Genomic DNA, 15,397 nt, shown 5'->3' on the forward strand with positions numbered 1-15,397 from the left:
GAATTTATGTCTACAACCTGCCTTTATCACACAGTCACTTGGGAAGCTCTGCATATAAAGTGTTGACTAATAACAAGGAGTTTCATTTTCTATCAACTCTGTTATTTCTTATGTTGGTTCCTTTCAGTTCTCTTTACCTATATTGGGTCACTGTCAGAGACTCCTGTTTTTGACATTATTGGATTAGCATGGATGTGTCTCTCTCATTCATTTGATTTGTAAGTCTTTCAGCTTTATGGCTCATGAGAGATCAATTCCTGTACAGTTTATAATACACAACAGTTTCACAAATTTTTTTGCTTTCCAGTTTCTAATTATCCACACTGTTCTTCATTAGATGGACACTTCCAAGGATGCTATGGAGATATCTCATACTGTTTCTAAAACACCATTCTCCCCTGGGAATTTTGTTGCACAGATTTAAAGAACACTGTGCCTATATCTATACAATCTATACTGGTTGACTTGTCTTTGTAGTACTTATTTTCCCTGGATGAATATAATTTTCTAGGAAAACATAAATCTCCATGAACTGCTATAATGTCTCCAGAATAATAAGTTCAACTGTACCTTTGGCTGTTAGCTATATTCCTAGAAAATGTCATTGTCTATTTGATTTTCGGAGAAATCTTGGTTAGATTTCTATTGCTGGGATAAAACACCAGAGAGTAGGGAGAATCCATTTGAGAGCTGAATAACTAGAAGCAAGGTATATCAGTGGAGTATAGTTTTTCAGCCAGATTTATTTTCTCAATCTTTTGTACATCTGAGTAGTTTTAAATGGTGTATATTTTCATCTTGATAGTTTATATTGAAGACATTGATGTGACATATTGTTTTCTAAGAAAGAAAAAGAAATATTGACCATTAGAGAACTAAAGATTAAATGAAAAATAATGATCATGATAGGTCAAGATGAAATGGTTATCATTCAAATGACCTACTGGTCTTTCCAGTCTCTGGCTCCATGGATATTCAGCATAACACTTTAATTAACATGGTAATTCCTTCAATTGTCTATAGTCCAGAAGATGTTTTGTAACTCATCAGGAACTCTTGAGACCCTCAATCCTGGTACACAACAGGAGGCATCCTGAGGTTCAAGGCCCATCCATTTATAGCACATTGGTAAATCATTAAGTGTGGCACATATCAAAGAAGGGGATAAGATGCTTAAAATAAGAGGCAATAGGAACATTTGAGAAGTTGAGCACTGCTGATAATAGAAGCACGATTTCAGCAAGAGGAACTTCAGTCATGGACACATCTCATATCTTTTCTGTGATTGGGACAAACCACGTAGGAAAGGTAATAGAAAGCAAATAGACTTTTCTGGAGATGGTCAACAGTTTTGTATAGCTATGATTGGTGTGCTCTGAGAGGCATGGAACTATTCAAGAATTGTTTCTCACTGCTGTTATGGCTTTCCTGTCATTATTTCACAACTTAATGATTCACAGGAATCACCTTACCCTATTTGGCAAGTTTCCTGCAGATCAATATGAAGACATACTTTCATCTACTAATGCTATTTAGATGAATTAATGATAATAGAATTCTTGATTTGATTCAATAATTTTAGAAAGAAATTCATGGAGACGATTTTAGTCATTTACCCAGAAAGATGTAATAGAGTTAAAAATCAAGAATAGAATGTGCCCCTTCACATAGAACAATAAGTAAAGACTGCATAATAAAGAGTAAAACTGCTTTTAATTAATTTCACTAAGAAAAGACATAGGTTTGGGAAAGATTTGAGATCAAGGAAAAACATTTATTCTAAGTCATTTCCAGATCTGATGCCAAAAGTATACACTATAATAAAATGCCATGTGAAACTGTTGCTTTGAACATATAATGAGTTTATAGATTGAAACAGTACTTTGAATTTACAATGGGTATCCTTCTGTAACCCATTTTTGTGGAACATTTTATCTGTGAGGTAACTTTATAAAGCTCTTTGGTCTAAAAAGGTATAAGAATGTTAAAAGAAAAAATAAAATGTAGCTGTTGGGGCTTTTCTCTATTCACAAAACATGTATACTTTGATATATGTATCTATGTTAATTTGTCTGTTTTTCTGTCTCTATATATGTGTTTATGTATGTACATACATATATAGGTATATGTGTATACCTATATGTGTGCATGTATACTTCCTTAATTGATTAAATGAATGCTAAGTCCAGTCAAATTTGTGTGTGTGTGTGTGTGTGCATTTACAAACTCATACACACAAATGACATTTTCTTTATCTTGTTTTAGTTTCTCTGACTCACAAAAATTAAGGAGCTCCTAGACTCTTGCCTGTTCAGCAAGAGACTATTGAGCTAAAGATCCCAAGTAACTAAGTCTCTTTTCCTAATATTCTCCTACTATTAGCTGTAGTCAAATGTTAGAAACCATTAGCTTTTAGAACCAGAACAGTAAGAAAGTTAATGGCCAGAGGTTGTGAACCACTGGTCTGATTAAAGCCACGTCACCTCAGTACCTGCATGTCTAAGTGGGACTTTAGAAGTGCATTCTTAAAATGTGAGTTAATCTGGAGTAAATAGATGCCCTTCTGACAAGCAAAGATCTCCACATTTCTTTATTTTGTTAAAAAGCAACAATTCTTTAATAACCTTGTTACCAAAGTTCCCAGGAAACTGAGAAAACTAATTGTTATGGATTCTTCCTCCTCATATGTGCACAGTGCTATTTTTGAGGAATTGATGCACTCAAACAAGTGTATCTATTTCACAATCAACATATTCTCTTCAAAAATGTCCTCACATGATCATATCCTGTGCACTTCATTTACTTTGCCTTGCCAGAGTCATATAATCATAAAAATCTCTTTTCAGGCATCATACACAGGTCCAAGCTTTCACAATATTCTGCATGTATGTGGGGTTTCCTAATGACCCCTGTTTATACCTTATTTTGATTTGCTTGTGCATTAAAGGGACAGCAGGCCAATTTTGACAGGAGGTCCTTGCATGTGACATTTCCTGATTTCAAGTATGTTGGTATCTTCCTGCCTTAGAAAAGGAAAAGTATTAATTGCATCACCTATGATTAGTAAATTTCTTTTTCAGTAGCTGTTTCTAAAGGAACTAATTAATGTGTTTATCATTTGTTAGCTTTCTTTATCTGCATGGATTATTATTATGCATACAGTAAAGAAAACTCATCTGTCATAGAAACTGCTGTACATCCTACCAACTGCTTCTCTTGTGAGCATCTTTAATGAGTTGTCTTGTACTGTTTAGGGAGAGGGTTTCAGGACAAAGTAAAAGAACACAATTCATCTAGTGGAGCCAGGAATGGAAGGCTTGTATCTGAGAGCTATTTTGTGACCAGAAAAATCCCTACACACATGGCAGAATTAAAAGGGCAACACTGGAGAACTTTGGCCTGTTATTGGTCTCTTTTCATTCATGCAATCTGAAAAGCTGATACAGGTCATATTAATTAATTACCACCTCCCCAGCAAGTGTCCCTGCAAAGTGTATTTTAGGCCAGAGGGGAACAGCAGTTTGGAGAAGGGTTTCCTCTCAGTATCAAAAGATCCGTGGTAAACACTTCACAATTTAAGATAATGATTTGTGCACATACTCTTAACACAAAAGAATATAGGTCTGCACTGGCAATGTTCAGGTATACACATCCCTAAATTCACATTCATAAATCACTACTTTGATATATATGTTCCCAATAACTTACAGAATCTTTTTCAATATTTCCAAATATCTGTACAAAAACATGTCCACAGACCCTATGCCTACCTGCCCAACTTGATAGGAAATGAAGTTTTATCAAATACATACATAATACTGAATGTACTCCTTCTCCAAACATTTGTCGAACTCAGATTCATATGTACATATTGTTTCAGCCACTTCAATTTGAAAAAACCTTGGAGAAGAAGTATCCTATGAGGAAAAGTGCAAAATTCATGTATACTTAGGTATTCACATGTACATGTAGTTTTTATTGTATTTGGATGTAATACTTTTATTTTGGGTCCATGACTACATCTATGACTGTCAAAATGATCACCATCTGAATAGTCATGCAAACTACTTCTTCCAATAAAATCATTTACGGGACATACTTGGTACATCTTTGCTCTAAGAAATAGGAAGGACAGGGCAGCCAATGTGGAAGACTGGGACTAACATTTTTCAATATTTTTAGGAAGGTAGAACCCGCCTGGAAGAGAAACCACAAAGTAGGGTAAAAATCATTCCCAGTTCTCAGAAGACTGGTGTGTGCTGAGCAGAAGTGAAAGCTCTGGAATGCTCCATGAACTGAATGTTCATACATTGTAATTCTAACAAGGCTTGAGTCTGATTTGGTCACTAAATGCTCACTATCTTCTCTTAACATAGAGAATCCTTTTGTTTTTTGTTTTTTTGTTTTTTGTTTTTTGTTTTTTGTTTTTTGTTTTTTGTTTTTTGTTTTGTTTACTCAGTTTCCTCCCTACCCTGGACAGAAGAATTTGCAGTGCTTCACAGAAAGTGAAATTTCAAGCCAAATGTAAAGGGCCTGTGAGTGTGTCAACTTTCCAGTTGACTGATGATGCTAATATATATTAGGGTAATTTAATAACCTGCTTGTGCATATAACAAATAGGTACTCACACATTCATTGTATAGAGCATCTGAAACATATCACCTTGTAAAAACCAAGCTGAGATAATAGAATTTGTACCATGTAACCATGAGTAAGACCAATCATCTTTGTAGTGATGCTTATTCTGTGTGTACAATTAGACTCAGGCACACACTGAACAATTGGCATCTTTGTTATCTTTCTTAGGGTCAAACATGAGAAAGCAACTTCAAGCAATCAGGATGACACCTAAGCATAGGTACTATAAGTTAACAGTTAAAAGCCACCGTATCACCCCAGCAGAGAAAAAGAACTTATCTTTGCAGATCCTCATCTTCATTGAGTGTTACATGGAGATCGATATTTGTCACTCATTTGGATTGCACTTTACCTTCTTTATGATTTTATAATTTTAAAATTTACTCAGCATTTGACAATTCTGGTACTTGGGCCTTGACTAGCCAACCTACTGAAAACAGTTGGATTTTGCAAGGTTTGTCTCTGTCATGCTGAAAGATACAGCATACAATGTGGTCCTATTTCAAAGTGTGTTACTACTTGCCTAGTACCTAATTTCTAATGAATTTTATTGCAAACTTGGGAATCTAGGTCGTAAGTGCTGCTCCAAGAACATTTAAGGTCACTGTGAAGATCCATGTAGAATCTCCAGGGGAATTTGATAGTGAAAAGTTACAAATTCCCTATAGGGAACTGCTTAGATGATTTCATCTGTCCTTAGAGGTGTCTATATGCAAGAGGTGTCTATACTTCAAGCAATCAGGATGGCACCTAAGCATAGGTACTATAAGTTAACACTTAAAAGTCACCTTTATCACTCCAGCTATACTTGAAATGTGACCTAATCTACATGGTGAATTGTTTGATAGGGTACATATGCATTCTTTGAAAAATGTCCTTAAAATCTCTCTCTGTAGGATCTCACAAAACCCATAAAATTTATTATCTCAGATGTGTACATTATTAATGAATGGTATTCTCTCTTGGTCTTGCCACTGTCAAGCTCTTTTTGTAGTTAACAGCATACCATTATACAAATATATTTTCCATTGTGGGATGGATTCTTAATCAACACCTATATTAGAAAACTACTGCAAGGTCTGTATATAAATCACAACTGCACAGAGAAGGTGAGAAACATAGTCAGCCCTGGAAGTGCATGTCAGTGATCACCCACAAGCTGGAAATAAGGTCAAGGCTATCAGAGCAAGTACAATGACTCTTCATTTTCCTGAAAGTGATATTTATCATATAGAAAATTTCATTGTTTGCTGAAGAGCACAAAGTGTTATTATCAAGAGATTCTGAAAAACACATTAATAAATACACACATACTAGGATTCCCTGCACTAAGTGGCAGTAGGGTGAATGGAGCAAACATAGCCATATGTAATGCTGGAGGGAAGGGATGCAGGATCTATATGGATGATATGAGCTCTTAATCAGTAGAATGAGGAAAAGTTTTTTGCATAATAATAGAATGAGGCTGCCTTGAGTTCTCAGGAAAGAATGATGCCAGCCATAAAAATGAAACATCAAGTTTAGTTCCTAAACTCCCCGTGATATAAGAAGATATTTAAGTAGGCAAAGGCATCTATGACCTCCATATATACATTGGTATACTGGCTCCAAATACACACACACACACACACACACACACCAAGTATGCATGTGCACACATACAAAAAAATTAATATCTGATATTTCATGCCTTTTAGCCTAATTAGAGAACACCCATGGGAACCCTAAAATAGGAACTCCACAGATTTTATTTACTGTGAGAAAATTTAAGTGTGATAAGGTACAGAGCTCCCACTATATACTATTGTTGTTGTTGTTGTAGGCAGAAAGAAGGAATTTCTGTGGACACAATTCAGTACAAAGAATGCATCATTCACTTTGTAGATTTATGAGACCTACCTGGAGCCATCTGTTTCAGTGAATGAACATTGAATATTGGAAATACACAAGCATGGTTATAGAAAAGATTCTAGTGATAGTAGGATAAATAAAATATTGTTTCACACATGGACAAGTTAACAATATTTTTGACTCTGGGATAAGTACTCACTGTATGTCTGAAGTATACCGACTTTATGTTGCTGAGATATTTGCCATTGTTGTAAAAGTTGTAAACATTTCTGAAGGTATCAAATATTTCCTCCTCTGTGTTTCCAACTGGGTGATCTTTATCATAATTTTCAAAAATATTTATTGCAAAATATTCGGCTGCATGGCTGAAGTTCAGGAGCAGCACAGAAATGGCCAGTTGATGCAGTGGGCTACCGATGGTTTTGAACATTTTCTGCTCAGATCTGAAACTGGAGCTTCACCAGACCAGAGGATTTAAGTTCCATGGGCAGCAAGAATGGTTCTTCTGCCTTAAATGCTGAACCTCTTCTTTAGCCACACCCTCCAAATGCAATCCTCTTTTCTTACCTCCCTATCCTGATTGGTGCCACCCACATTCCCTGTAGTGCTCTCATTAGCTCAGCTACATACATTTAGATTTTCTGGCACTTGTTCTGGCCTCTCAGTTTAGACCCTCCCTCCACTAGACCTGACTACTCCTTTTCTGCATGCCAATATTGACATTTTTGTTTTCCTTAATGGTAAAGCTTTTATTGGCCCTGGGAATCTAACTAAAATTTCATTCTTTATTTCCTTAGACCATTTCTCAATGCCAGTTTTGAGTTACCTATGTCTTCAGAATTCAAGGGCATACTTGAACCCTGGCTTATTACATGATGTTTTTCCCAGGGCTGTTATGTCATGTACCGTAGGGTTTTCATCCTGAACTTTTGAGAGAAGCTTTTCTGCTAAAACTACTAAGGTAGACTTTATTTTGCAAAATGTTAGAGTGTTAGATTTACAGGACTCCTAAAAATCACTCAGGAACTTAGTAACTAAAGGTCCCAGAGTCCCAGAGAATCATTCTAGACCAAAATCTGGGGTCTAGTGATGGAGCATGGGGTATATTGTATCAAGGATTCTCAAAGAAATATTACCTAAAACATTATATAATTCCTGTTTAAGAGTTGTCTTTGGACATTTCAAATCATAGACCTTCTTTAATTTAAACTCTTTGGACTTGTTCACAATATTTTAAATATTAATGATAATACCAGCATGAACTCTCCACTTGGAACAGTCTTAGATTCTTTTCAAATGATTGTGCTTTAGTTATTGGTACAAACAAAATTATATTTTAATTTTGATTCATTTTAAATTAAAATAAATCAAAATATGGATGTTACAACCATATTTGCTCCAAAAAAACTGACTCGTGTCTAGAAGTTATGACTGGGATGCCTTAAATCATAATCCAAAACAAATCTTTTATCCTTAATTAACTTTTAGATATTTTGTCGTAATAAGAAAAATTGCCCAATGAAGGGATGAATTTTATTCAAATTATATAAACACAAGTATAAATAAAAAAAGAAAATATGCAAAACCAAAAATCTCTTAAGTCATTCCAAGCCATAATTATTTCTTTTCCTTGAATCAGCCAAAATTATTTGCCTGGAATATCATTATAAGCATAGAATATCAAATTGTACTGCAAATTTTATTTTCACCATTTCACATTGGTGGCTTAAGTTTTTAAATGGTCAAACTAGGTTGAGATATCTGTCTCCATGGATGTGCTGCATGGATTTCTTGTGTTGGAAGTGTGATGTTATATTTAATCCATGGTTACTTTACAATAGTCTGTTCATTTGAAATCTGGGAGGCAAAGATCAATTTATTTAAAATTAAAGATAAGTATCTGATCACTAGTTTTATACTATAAACTTAATACTTTACAGAGTATACCTCATAATTGTCTAGTGTGAGTATAGCAGACATTGCTTCCACCCCACCAGCAAAGACTTAATGTTTAATTATATTTCACTTGTAGAGTTTTACATAATGAACTCTTGAGGCTTTCTTTTAGGGAAATCAATACTTTCTCCCTTTGGGACTTGGCAAAAACAATAGATAAATAAGTCATGATATGGTCACCTACCTAACTTTAATGTCAATACAGTGTGGACAATGTTTCACAGTTCTGCTTTCATGTTTGGGTGAACATTGATCTCTTGGACCTATTTTGTAATATCCATTGTGTAATTTGGTTATGACTCAACAGAAATATTTCCCTGTTGTTTGACATGGGAATCTGTGAAGTGACATTATCAATTCAGTTTCTTTATTTTTCAAACAGATGCATACTTCCCCTTTTGATGTCTTGGTTAGGTGTAGTTTCCTCCTCAGATCAGGCTCATTGTGTTCCTGATTTACAATCTGACGTTTTTGTTTAATATTTAATTTTAATTTTTATTTATTCAATTTACATCCCTCTCTGTGCATACCTCCTCGTCACATCCTCGTACAGCACTTCCCTTCTCCCTTCTCATTCTCATCTAAGTGTTGGGGACACTCTGGGTACACGCTCCTCCACCCTCCATTCGGGTACTTTAAGTCTCTGCCAGGCTAGGCACTTCCTCTTCCACTGAGGACAGACTAGGCAGCCCAGCTAGTAGAATATATCCCAAGTATATGTAGTAGCTTTTGGGATAGCATTCATTCAATTATTTGATGCCCATATGAAGTCCAAACTGCAAATTTGCTAGAGAAGGGATAGGTCTATCACTTGTATGTTTTTAATTGCAGTTTCAGACTCTGAGAGCCCAAGGTTTCAGGTTAAATGTCTTTGTTGTTCTTCCCTTGGAGTTCCCATTTCTTTAGGTGTCTGCAATCTTTCTTCCTATTCTTCCCTAAAGTCCCCATGCTCCATGCACTGCTTGGCTGTAGGTGTTTGTGTCTGTCTGAGTCATCTGTTGGGGAACCCCTTAGAGGACAATATTCTTGTGTCTGCAAGGATACAAAAACATATCATTAATAGTTTTAGGGATTGTTGCTTACCCATAAGATGAGTCTCAAGCTGAAACTGGTTATTGCTTGTGCGTCCCCTCAGTCTATTCTCCATCTCTCATGCCTACATTTCATGTAAACTGGATACATTTTTGGGTTGAAAGTTTACTGAGTGAGTTGGTGTCTCTATAGTTCCACTAGAGTTCATGTCTGACTACAGGAATTGTCCTCACCAGGTTCTATATCATGAATGTAGTAAGTCACAGCTAAGGTCACCCAATGATTCTTAGGCTCTTCTCCTATCCCAAGTCTGTCTCATACTAGAGATGCTTTCCACCTCCTAAACCCTGTCAGTTTTCAATTTCCATTATTTTTTTATGGCAAACTAGACATCTTTTCTGTCCTTCTCCACACCTGATGCTGATCTCCTAATTCCTCTCCCCATCATCTTTCCACCAAATAAAAATCCTATCCCAATTTATAGCAATCACAGCCATTTTTTAAAACACTCCCTGGTGCAATTTATAATAGATAATGATCTTTGCCTCAAAGAATTCTACATTGTTTTTATATTTGATAAACAACTTTTTAGTAGTAGTCATGGAATAGTTTGAAACAATAACCATACCATGCAGTTAGTGCTATCCATGTTGAATTTTCCTCTGGAAAACAATTCATTTATAACTTAGAAATTTATTGTTTCATTAAGGTTCTCAGACAGAATATATTAAATTCAATACGAGAACATAATTTCAATGACCATGTTTCCCAATATTAGAGTTGTTCTTCTTTGAGATTTTCTATTTTGAAGATTTGTTTATTTACTTATATATTTTATGCATATGAGTACAGTGTAGCTGTACATTTGGTTGGGAGCCATCATGCCGTTGCTGGGAATTTGTATTCAGGATATGTGCTTGTTCTGGTTGGCCCTGCTCCCTCTGGCCCAAAAATTTAGTTATTATATCTAAGTATACTGTAGCTGTCTTCAGACTACTTTGACATTCTCATGAGGCAGAATTTAGTGTTCCTAAATCTCTGTGCACTCTTGTTTTTGAAATTACCTCCATCACAGACTGTTAAGCTCTTCTTTCAGCACAAGTGGGCTTTTCTATCCCAAAGCTGAAAACACATTCACACTCCTTCACAGCCTACATTTAAATGTTTATGAACCAGATGGTCATGGTTTTCATAGCAGCTGCCCCATTTCTTTTTTTACTGGGTATTTATTTCATTTACATTTCCAATGCTATCCCAAAAGTCCCCCACACACTTCCCCACCCACCCACTCCCACTTCTTGGCCCTGTCGTTCCCCTGTACTGAGGCATATAAAGTTTGCACCACTAATGGGCCTCTCTTTCCAGTGATGGCCGACTAGGCCATTTTCTGATTCATATGCAGCTAGAGACACGAGCTCCAGGGGGGTACTGGTTAGTTCATATTGTTGTTCCCCCTATAGGATTGCAGATCCCTTTAGCTCCTTGGGTACTTTCTCTACCTCCTTCATTGGGGGCCCGGTGATCTATCCAATAGCTGACTGTGAGCATCCACTTCTGTGTTTGCTAGGCCCCGGGCATAGTCTCACAAGAGACAACTATATCTGGGTCCTTTCACCAAAATCTTGCTAGTGTATGCAATGGTGTCAGCATTTGGAAGCTGATTATGGGATGGATCCCTGGATATGGCAGTCTCTAGATGGTCCATCCTTTCGTCACAGCTCCAAATTTTGTCTCTGTAACTCCTTCCATGGTGTTTTGTTCCCAATTTTAAGAAGGGCCCCATTTCTTAATCACCATGTTCTACCTCAGTATTTTTCTCCATTGCTATTACAAAATGAACAAGAAAGAAACTCATATGTGTAAAGAGTGTTGTATTTTTCATTGGTTTGAGAAACTATGTTTATCCTCTCCTGCCCAGCTATTAGCTGATCAGGTCATTATTGATAAATCAAAGAATATGCAGAGATGTGTTTTAAAAAATGCTGTATCAGGAATTGCATCACAGTAAAGACAATATCACGTTTGTACTGCATACATGAGCCTGATAGAGCTATCTCATGAGAAGCTCTGCCAGTGTCTGACCAATACAGATGTGGATGATCAAACCATCAGATTGAGTATGAGAACCCAAATGAAGGAGTTAGGGGAAGGACTGAAGGAGCTGAAGGGGTTTGAAACCCCATAGGAAGAATAACAGTATCAAGCAACCAGACCCTCCAGAGCTCAAGGGGACTAAACGACCAACCAAAGAATAATAATGGAAGGACCCATGGCTCCAACTGCATATGTATCAGAGAATGACATTGTCTGGCATCAATGGGAGATTTGATGCCCAAGAATAGGAAAATGATAGGGTGGTGGGTCAGAAGTGGGTGGGTGGGTAGGGGAGCACCCCTATGGAGGCAGGGGAGGGGGTGGAGTTGGGGATTTTCATGCAGGAAACCAGAAAGGAGGATAAAATTTGAAATGTAAAGAAACAAAATAACCAATAAAAATTATTGCACCAGGAATTGCATCATAGTAATGAAAATATCAAGCTTGTACTGTACCCAGTGTCTAGGTGCAGAAATCCACACTTAGATATAGAGTGTACAGAAACATTTGCCAATATTGAGGTAATATGTTTTTCTGTTCTCCATTGTGTAATATAAGCTCAGACTCAGATGTCCTTGCTCTATCTAAGACCATAAAGGTTATGACCATGAAGATCCTTGGAGATTATTTGAGAGAATGAATTGATGGATGCTCATGAGTCCTGAAAAGGGGACACTGTGTCCATTTGCTCAGTATTGGTTCACATAGCAGACATGACATAGACACATCTCAGGAAATGCCATGTTGGAGATCTCTCCAGCTATTATTGTAACTGCCCTGGAATATACCCCAGATCATGATGTAGGTATCAAAGGCATTTGAAAAAATGAGATGAAATGAGGTAAGTAATTTGGATATTGTAATGGTTTATATATTCTTGGACCAGGGAGTGACACCATCTGGAGGTGTGGCCTTGATGGAATAGGTGTGACCTGGTTGGAATAGGTTTGTCACTGTGGATGTGGGCTTAAGACTCTCACCCCAGTTGTCTGGAAGTCAGTCTTCCACTAGCAGCCTTTGGATGGAGATGTAGAACTCTCAGCTCTGCCTGCCCAATGCCTGCCTGGATACTGCCATGCTCCCACCTTGATGATAATGGACTGAACCTCTGAACCTGTAAGCCAGCCCCTATTAAATGTTGTTTTTTTATAAGACTTACCTTGGTCATGGTGTCTGTTTACAGCAATAAAACCCTAACCAATACAGAAGTTGGTACCAGAAGTTGGGCATTGCTGTGATAGGCCTGACCATGCTTTTATTTGAAAGAATGTGGATTTTTGGACTTTGGATTTGGAACTCAGTGGAATGCTTTAAGTGGGGCTTACTGGGTCATCCTAGTAGGAGTATGGAAGACTTTGTTGCTGGGAATAATTTGAAGTTTGTTGACCTGGCCCAAGAGATTTCAAAGAAGAAGAATTTCAGAATGTGGCATAAAGACTGGTTTTGTGGTATTTTGGTGAAGAATGTGGCTACTTTTTGCCCTTGTCTGAAAAGTCTGCTTGAGGCTAAGGTGAAGAGACTTGGATTAATTGCATTAATTGCATTGACAAAGGAAGTTTCAAAAAAGCCCAGCAGAGACTTTGTTCTCTGGTTAAGTCTCACAAAGAGAAGTTTGAACAAGCATAGCCAGCTTAGAAAGGAAAAATATAAAATATTTGGTTTGAGTATTAAAGGCATACCAGGAAGTGAACTGGAACAAAATCCTTGAAATTGCCTTGGAGACTCAAAGATGTTAAAGATGCCAGAGCCATGGGATACATGCTGAGGAAAGTTGCTAACAGGGACTGGAACCAGCCTAAGAGAAAGCAGTTTTTTGCAGTCAACAAAGATGAAAAAGGAGTGGAGATCTAAAGACTGCTTTGACATCAGCCATGGCGATACAGAGTTTGGAGTTTGCCCAGCTGGTTTCCTGCTTTGCTTTGGGGATTACAGTTAATTAGATGAATCTCAGAAGAGACCTTGAACTTTGGACTTTTAACATTGTTGAGACTGCTATAGACTATGAGGACTTTGAAAGTTGGACTAAATTCATTTGCATTATGCTATGTTTAAGTATGGCCCCCATAGTCTCATGTTTTTGAACAAGTCTATGAGGGCCAGGGAGTGGAATGTGATGGTTTGTATATTCTTGGACCAGGGAGTGGCACCATCTGGAGGTGTGGCCTTGATGGAATAGGTGTGACCTGGTTGGAATAGGTTTGTCACTGTGGGTGTGGGCTTAAGACTTTCACCCCAGTTTTCTGGAAGTCAGTCTTCCACTAGCATCCTTTGGATGAAGATGTAGAACTCTCAGCTCTGCCTGCACAATGCCTGCCTGGATACTGCCATGCCCTCACCTTGATGATAATGGACTGAACCTCTGAACCTGTAAACAAGCAAGAGAAGGGCCATACAGTGTGAAATATCCCCTGGTAGATTAATTTGTGATTACTCATTACCCTCAGTAATCATCATCTGGCCAGTGGAATATACTCAGAAATGACCACTGACACCAGGGTCTAGAATTTTAAGGCATTATTGTTCTTGCTGCCTTCAGGGTAGAATTTCAATCCAAGAGCAATGGCTTTACTTATTTGAACTGGAAGCACAGGAGTAGAGTTGAGGTCCCATCAGTAGGGTTAAATTTATTGAAGAACCAGAGCTTAGTTACATTAGAATCCATGGAAACCAGTGCTCAACACACTGAAAACTTCAGAGCCTGAAATCTGTGAACCACTCGTAGATTTCGGGACTATACAGGGTCTGTAAGTCTCAAGCCTCCCTTCCAGAGCACACAGCTTATCTCTTCCATAAAAGCTAGCTCCATTTTAAACTTGCTGCTGTTGTATATGGTCATGAAATGGTACTGTCTTTTTCAAATTGCTAGGGTCTTTATAATAGGGTTGACCTACCACCAGTTGTTGTTATTTAGCTCTTTTCAGAGACTATGGGTACACTATGTAATAAAAAGCCTGAGCTTCTATAAAGGACATCTTCAAGTTTGGACTTTGGAATTAACCAAGGTAATATCCTCTCTGAGTCTCTATTAAGAGATATGAGCTGGGCCAAACAGTGCCAAAATCACCTGCTCTGCCTTAGACATTTAAGCATTCAAAATCAGTACTACTTAGTGAGTTTTATCCTCAAAAATGTGGCTGCATCAATGATGTTCATCCTTTAAACCCTCTGGATAACAGCTTCTTTTTGAGGAATCTCCAAAAAAACGCCAGAAAATGTAACTTCACCCAAAAATGAATACTACTACTATAATGCGTTTTAATTCAAGCTGTCACATAAAGGATTATTTAGTGCCATTTATTCTATCTCAACCTTCATATGCTGGCCTTCTTTTATCTAGAAGTACCTCAGCATTCTTCAGTATAATCTTACAGAACACTCCCACGAGTTTTAATATTGAGTTTTCTAACACAAATCTCAAGTTTTTCTACAGTCTTTCTCAAATTATATGGTAAGTTTGTCACATCAGTTCCCCATGGCTCTGGTAACAATCATTTTTGGTCTCATGGAGGGTATCATTCTATTGTTAAGTGAATTTGGCTTAGGGAGTCAAACATTGTAGGAACTTGGTGTTTGAGCTAATGCCCCTTTTCATCAGTGCCTCAATATCTTGATATTGTTTCTATATATTTCCTCTAGCATTCCTTTATATTTATTTTGTCTGTGGGACATACATTTGAGCCTTGACTGACTTTCTGATCATGCATAGATAACTATTGGAGTCTGTGGAGCTTATGGTTGGGTACAGAAAAGAAGACAATATTGCTCTCTTCCAGTCAGAACAGCACCGGGGTAGCTAGGGCGCAGGGTCGGCTGACACTCGCCAGCT

At 37.4% G+C, this 15,397-nt stretch overlaps 1 protein-coding gene across 1 annotated transcript; it reads right to left on the reverse strand.

Moving 5' to 3' along the window:
- Positions 1 to 750: 750 nt before the first annotated feature.
- LOC110289069 (cystatin-related protein 1-like) lies at positions 751 to 6,919 on the reverse strand. Its single transcript, XM_021155273.1, has 2 exons — positions 6,689 to 6,919; positions 751 to 840 (listed from the first exon to the last, which is right to left on the reverse strand). The coding sequence occupies exons 1-2, from the start codon at positions 6,917 to 6,919 to the stop codon at positions 751 to 753; spliced, it is 321 nt and encodes a 106-aa protein (XP_021010932.1).
- Between the last annotated feature and the right edge of the window lie 8,478 nt (positions 6,920 to 15,397).

This window comes from Mus caroli, unplaced genomic scaffold (assembly GCF_900094665.2).
Source record: "Mus caroli unplaced genomic scaffold, CAROLI_EIJ_v1.1 scaffold_15953_1, whole genome shotgun sequence".
Lineage (NCBI taxonomy): Eukaryota > Metazoa > Chordata > Mammalia > Rodentia > Muridae > Mus > Mus caroli.

What these genes read in the sequence shown, in the direction of transcription:
- LOC110289069 (XM_021155273.1), bottom strand. Translation starts at nt 6,919, where the DNA reads ATGTTCAAAACCATCGGTAGCCCACTGCATCAACTGGCCATTTCTGTG. An exon ending in CGGTATACTTCAGACATACA is followed by an intron (nt 841 to 6,688) that starts GTGAGTACTTAT and finishes TTTCTTTCTTAG; the next exon opens with AAAACAATATGTCACATCAA.